This window comes from Chenopodium album, chromosome 11, assembly GCF_948465745.1.
Source record: "Chenopodium album chromosome 11, dcCheAlbu1.1, whole genome shotgun sequence".
Classification (NCBI taxonomy): Eukaryota; Viridiplantae; Streptophyta; class Magnoliopsida; order Caryophyllales; family Amaranthaceae; genus Chenopodium; species Chenopodium album.
In genome coordinates, this window is record NC_137844.1 from 12,348,621 (window position 1) to 12,355,451 (window position 6,831).

General features: G+C 35.8%; 1 protein-coding gene across 1 annotated transcript; it reads left to right on the forward strand.

Moving 5' to 3' along the window:
* Nucleotides 1-4,524: 4,524 nt before the first annotated feature.
* Nucleotides 4,525-6,500, forward strand: LOC145566307 (zinc finger BED domain-containing protein RICESLEEPER 1-like). The gene is made up of 2 exons (XM_081625765.1): nucleotides 4,525-5,162; nucleotides 5,282-6,500. Exons 1-2 carry the CDS (start codon nucleotides 4,525-4,527, stop codon nucleotides 6,498-6,500), a joined length of 1,857 nt encoding a protein of 618 aa, XP_081481891.1.
* Nucleotides 6,501-6,831: the final 331 nt, after the last annotated feature.

Below are 6,831 nucleotides of genomic sequence, written 5' to 3' on the forward strand. Positions count from 1 at the left end.
ATTACAAAGTATTAAATCCTTTATAAAAATTGGGCATTCATTAAGCGGAAGAAAATCAGAAATCTAAATTTAATAAACAATCAGGGGAGATTAGTAATTATATAAATACCTCAATTTATGCTTCAAAGAAGCGAGATGCAAGCACTGATAATTGAAGAGAAAAGAACATCAATTTGCTCCATGAACCGCTATCAACTTACTTATTTTAAACTATTATACCTTTAGTAGTTACTACATACAAAAAAATCTGCTTACATTGCTCAACTACCATGGGTAGAGATTGATCTTAAACATGGCTTAAATATAGAGACACAAGCTGATGTGAATCAAGAGGGGAATTCTTTTGAAGGATCTAATGTACTTTTAGAAGGTCTTAATAACTTCATTATAGGCTGCCCAAACAAGGAAATAAACAAGGAAAGGTTCAATAGATCAATTGAGAAAGAAGGAAGCTTGATCACCAAGGAAGAAGATTTGCAGTAGTTCACTTCCAGCGATGATGACGATGCACACGCGCCGAGCTGGGTCCCACGCGCCGGCATCCCAGCACCGGATTGAGGCCAGCTACACGCCGGTCAGGCGCGTGTCACCTATGGTGGCGCGTGAGGGTGTTTTTAGGCGGCGATGTGAAATGGTAGTTTTTTAATACTTAGTTTTTTTTAGAGTTTTGCTTGTAAGTTTTTACCTTTTACTTGAAAGGGTTTTTCTTGGTTTAATCACTTAGGATTAGGTTTATTTTCTGATTATTTAGTTGCTATAAACTTCCTAAGTATATTAGGAAATTTTTTAGTTAATTAAGTAAAGTTTGTTTAGGATTAGTTTTAGTTTTCCTATTCTAATTAGGAGTAGTTTCCTATTCTAGTAAGGATACTTGGGGGGCAAGGTTAGGGGTTTGTCCTAATCCTTGTAGGGATGGGAATTAGTTTATTTTTAGTCTATAAATAGGGGAATTTCGTGGCTCTTAGAGACATAGAAAATCAGATTAATTTCAATAAAAATTGTTTAGCTTTGCTTAAACGTTTTCTTGCTAGTTTTCAATTCAAGGAGTTGTTTTGATAATTAGAACGTGCAATTCTTAGTTCTAGGAGTAGTCTAAGATTTGTTCATCAAAATACTTAGTTCTAGGTTTAGTCTAAGTAGTTTGATTAGGCATTGAATTCATTCCAGGAGTGGTCGTTTTCAAGGTCATATCCGGTTACTTTCAATCGTTTTTGATTCGAATTTCTTATCAAGAACGAAGCTTTATTCTTATTGTGTGATAGATTCTTTATTAATTTAAGGGGTTTAAATCCACATCACAAGCTATATCATCATAATCTTTAATGTCACTAATTTTCTCCAATAAGTCAATAACGTAATTATATGCATAAATGGTAGTCGAATTGACGAGGAAGATAACGGGAGCATCACGAAGGCAAGTGAGTGGCACCACACTATGACTGGCATCAAAAGCTTTGGCTAGGTGTTTCTGAGCATTCGTCTTGATGAAAGGCAATATACTTAACTCCAAGTTATTGGTAATCACAAGCTTGCGAATCCATCCCCAGGTTATTGATGTTGCACCTGTCTTCGAATTTCTTTATCAGCTCTCCAAATGCAGAGTGTACCAAAATCATAATAGGATAGATGGAGTGTATTGTCACATACCATTAATTTTGTGCTCAAATGTTTCCCATCCAAAAGCTTTGGCAAGGGAAATGTACGATATGTTTTCTTGTGAAGAGTTTTAGGCCTAGAGATCATAAATCCTACACCATGGTTGCTATTTGTCAATAAATATATACATATGTCGAATTCCATAAAGATGACAGCATAGTTATCCGTAAGCAACTTATGAGCAGCATCGAAGTCATACCCTTCCAACCCAAATCCAACCCAAGTACCATCCTTCGAATAGTATACCTCATACTAGCGATACTCAAGGCTAAATCTCACAACAATAAAATGACGAAAACGATTCTTAGATGGAAGTTGAATAATGGCACCCGCCCGGCTACAATCGGTTTCTGAACCATATCGCAATACAATAGGTGACTTGGGCACAACATAGACTTGGTTAGTGGCGACATTGTGTACCTCATAAGTACCATCATACCATCATATAATCCCAAGAGTAACAACCCGAGGTAGAAAGTGAAGAAAGTACCCTGCCTGTTAGGATTCAAGGGGTTAATCTTAAATAAAGGTCCCAAATCGAATGATAAGTTAGTCAATAACCCCTTATCATACCCACTATTAATAGCATCAACATATCCATCAATGGCACAACTTTTTGGTTTGTTGATAAACTTCTTAGTTTTAAAACAAAAATAACCCACAAAATCTTGTGTGTTAGTGGCAAGCCTTAAGAACAAACCACAATTAGGAACTTTAAATTTCTTCCTAAGATTATAGACAATATACCTCCATTTCTTGCACACAACAGTACATATGGCAAGAGGCTTGATTGGCAGTCTAGATAGAATCTCAAGCCACATCTCAAGAGGTAAATGTATGCGCTTACGACGCCTCCTACACTTACCATGTTTGCTTTTCATCATCACTTATCTACCAAATTAAAAATTAACAATCAATCAAAATTTACTCTTTACCAAATAACATATTCCAAAGTTGCAAGGTAATAAAAATTATCACCTAATCTTGCACACCTACCAAAGGTGTGTAGCAATCATAAAATTATCACCTAATCTTAGTATTAATTATCACGTAATAAAAATTTACGGAGTATTCTTTAACTGCTTTTATTCAAACTAAAGCAATACTAATTTGATGATTACTTTCATAAACTTAGTATTTAGAACCAATATTTGAGATTTTTTTATAAAATTTGATAGTTCTATCTCAACATTAAAGGGTTGTGCAATACAGTTAGCAACCAAATTTAATTCAATTATCTCGAAAAATCACATAATTAATTTTAGGAATATGTGAATCAACTATCAAATTAGGCTAAAAAATTTCTTTTCTAGCAACATAATCGGTGGTTATGATCCTTCATAATCTTAGAAATAGAATCAATAATTGAAAATTTCGAACCCTAAACTACTACACTGACAATTAAATTAAATTAGATGAAAGATGAACCCTAGATTGTGAAATTAATATGAAGATTACTCAAAGAAACAACAACTAACCTCATAAACTAATTCAATGGGGGATACAACTGTTAGATGGCTTCGATTTTGAGTGCGCTTCAATGGAGAACGTGAGCTTCAATGGAGATGTTCATCGGGTTTTTTTCTCCTTACTTATTGGAGCCCATTAATAAAACCCCTAACTTGCCCATTCATAAATGGGTCAGATCCGTCCAATAAATAAATAGCCTGATTCTTTATACGAAAGCCCAATTATGGCTTAATTATTAATACCCTACACCTAGTAATTATATACTCCTTCCCGTCAAAAAAAAAATAAAATTATATACTCCTAGACTCTAGTAGTCTAGTGTAGCTATTCCTACACCCCTTCCTAAACGACACCTAAACAACCTTAATAACCCCACTGCAATTAGGGCTGTGCACTTTTAGACCTGGACCGTAAAACCGACCGGGACCGACCGGGACCGGACCGGACCCGGACCCGGACCCGGACCGTAGCCTTCCGGGTCGGTCCTCGGTCCTTTGAAATCAGTCATTCCGGGTTCCCGGTCCGGTCCGGGTAAAACCTGGTAAATTCTGGGCTGGACCGGAAACCCGGGAAAAATGTATATTTTTTTTTTTTTTTTAACAATTTCCTAAAAACCCTAATTTCTATCAATCTCATTCACAGCCTCTTCAGTCTTCACTCTCACTCTCTGTCCTCCTCTAACCTCTTTCCCGTTCTCACTCACTGCCCGAAGCCGCCGCGGCACCGCCCTCATCTCCGCAGGCCGCACCGCCCTCATCTCCGCAGGCCGCACCGCCGCAGCACCGCCCTCTTCTTCGACTTCCAGCCTACAGCCCTCCAGGTATGTTCCAGCCTCCTCATCTCTTCGGTTTTTTTTTTGTTTAATTAAATTCAATTTGTATGACTCAGCCTCCTCCTCCGATGACTCCAGCCGTCGACGCCTAACAGCCCTCACCGGAAATTGCTCCTGTTCTAGTTCGAAAGTCAGGTTTGTGATTTTTTTTTTTTAATTTTTTTTCTTCTGTTTTTGTTACTTAATAAATTGATAGGCATTTTTGGATGTAAATCATGTAATTGTGTGTATTTAATTTGTTTTCAGAGTATTACCATTCAATTGTTCAACAACGGATTCATATTCATGCAATGTAAGTTGCTTGCATCAGTTGCATGTTCAATTCTTTTACAAAATTGTTTTTGATTTTAATATGTTTTTATTCATATGATTCTGCCATATTTTTGGGATATATAATCAAATATAATGTTGTATTCTGCGGTTTCTGCCATATAATGTTATATAATGTCAGAGTATTAAATATAATGTTGTATTCAGTTGCATGTTCAATATAATGTTTTATGATTCTGCGGTTTCGCCATATAATGCATTCTATTCTTAACATATAATTAAATATAATGTTGTAGATGGCGAGCTCCCAATCCAAAAGGGCACCTATATACTCTTCTGATCAAACGGCACATACACTTTCGGATGCTGCTAACAACACTGATATTGATTTATTGCGGCAATCCTTGCCTCCGGACAAGACACTTACGGAGGGACGGAAGTATTTGGTTAGAACAAAAACCAAGAGGAAGGCTGAATATTGGAAGAACTACATTGAGTACTTAGATGATGATGGCAAACTACGTGCTGAATGTAAGTTTTGTACAAAAACTTTTGCTGCTGATGGCAATGTTAATGGTACTAAAAATGTTAAAAATCATTCTGAAAATTGTTTTGGTAATCCTGAAAATAAAGACAAGGGTAAGGGTAAGCAAAGTCAATTGAATTTTCAACCCGGGGATAATGAAAATGAGGCTGGAAAACTGAAGTGTGGGGTTGTTAATTTTAAAGAGGTTAGAGAAGCATTGATTCGTATGGTCATTACTGATGAATTGCCATTCAAACATGTTGAAAAACCTGGTTTTAAGTATTTTGTGGAAGTTGCTTGTCCTGGGTTTACCATCCCTAGTCGTACTACTATTGCTCGTGATTGTTTACGCCTTTATTATCGTGAAAAAGAAATACTTAAAAAATCATTTGAGGGATGTCAATTTGTGTCACAACTGATACTTGGACCTCAATTCAAAGAATCAACTATATGTGTCTCACAGCTCATTACATAGATAGTGATTGGAAATTGAATAAAAAAATTATAAATTTTTGTCCTATTTCTAGTCATAAGGGTGAGGCCATTGGTAAAGCAGTGGAGGCATGTTTAGAGTATTGGGGTATTGAGGATAAGTTGTACACTGTTACAGTTGATAATGCTAGCTCTAATGATCTTGCTTGTGCACATTTGAAAAAAATGGTTCAACGAACCGGATGTGTTAATAATGGAAATTCTCTTCATGTTCGATGCATAGCTCATATTATTAATCTTATTGTTTGGGATGGTATTAGAGAGCATGGTGTGTGCATTGATAGGGTTAGACATGCTGTAAAATATATCAAGAATTCTCCTGCTAGAATTGCTAGGTTCAAAGATCTTGCTCAAAAGGCTAATATACAAAGCAAATCTTCTTTATGCTTTGATGTTCCTACTCGATGGAATTCAACTTACATGATGTTGGAAACAGCTTTGAAATTTCAAAAAGTTATTGGTGGGGTGTCACTTCCCGATGGAGAAGGTGTGAAAGATAATGAAAAACCTCCTGACCATGATGATTGGGTCAAGGTGGGAAGGTTAGTTTTGTTTTTGGAGGAGTTTTATCATTTGACTCGTAATGTCTCTGGTTCTCTTTATGTGACAAGTAATAAAGGTTTGTTTGACATTGCATATGTTTATGATTTGCTAAAGGAATGGGAAAAAAGTGATGATTTGAATTTTCAAGCTATGGCCATTTCAATGAAGAAAAAATTTGATAAGTATTGGGGAAAAGTGGCTAATATGAATATGTTTATATATGTTGCTGCCATTCTTGATCATCAATCCAAATTTCGTATTGTTGAGGAAATACTTAGGGATATGTATGGAGAGGAAGAAGGGACAAGACTTGGTGTTCAAGTAAAGCAATTTACTTACTCTTTATTTGAAGAGTATAAAAATTTGTATTCTTCCTTCATTCCTCAAAGTGGCAACAGTGAAGATCATGTGCCAATTGATGTAGATGTTGATGTGGCGGATAAGAGTAAGAATAAGGCGTATTTTGCAAAAGTTAAGGGTAGAGTTAATAAAAAGATGAGAGCGGATAATTCATTTGCAAATAGTGAGTTTGATAGATACATCAATGAACAATTAGGGCCGGAGGAAGAAGAAATGGATGCTTTATCTTGGTGGGCACAAAATGGACATCGTTATCCTATTGTTTCACGTATGGCACGTGACATATTAGCCATTCCATTGTCTACCGTTGCATCGGAATCCGCCTTTAGTACGGGAGGTCGCCACTTTTAAGTTATTTTATTTTTACATATTGATATTCTTATATTCTATGTTGGCTTTGTTATTTAATTTTTATTTTTTTTATATGAAAGATGGTTCAAGCTTTGATTTGCTCTCAAGATTGGCTTAAACCAAAGGGAATGATGGAAGTTGATGTTGAAGAAAAAGTAAAAGATTTAGAGGAGATTGAGAAAGGTATTTCTTACACTATTACTTGCATTTTCAATTTTTTTGAAATTTTAAATATTTATTTTTTTCATTTGATTAGAGGTGGAAGTTGATGATGGAGATCATGAGGTCATTTTTGTGGACTATTTTGCATGATTTAAGATTTGGAGGTAAT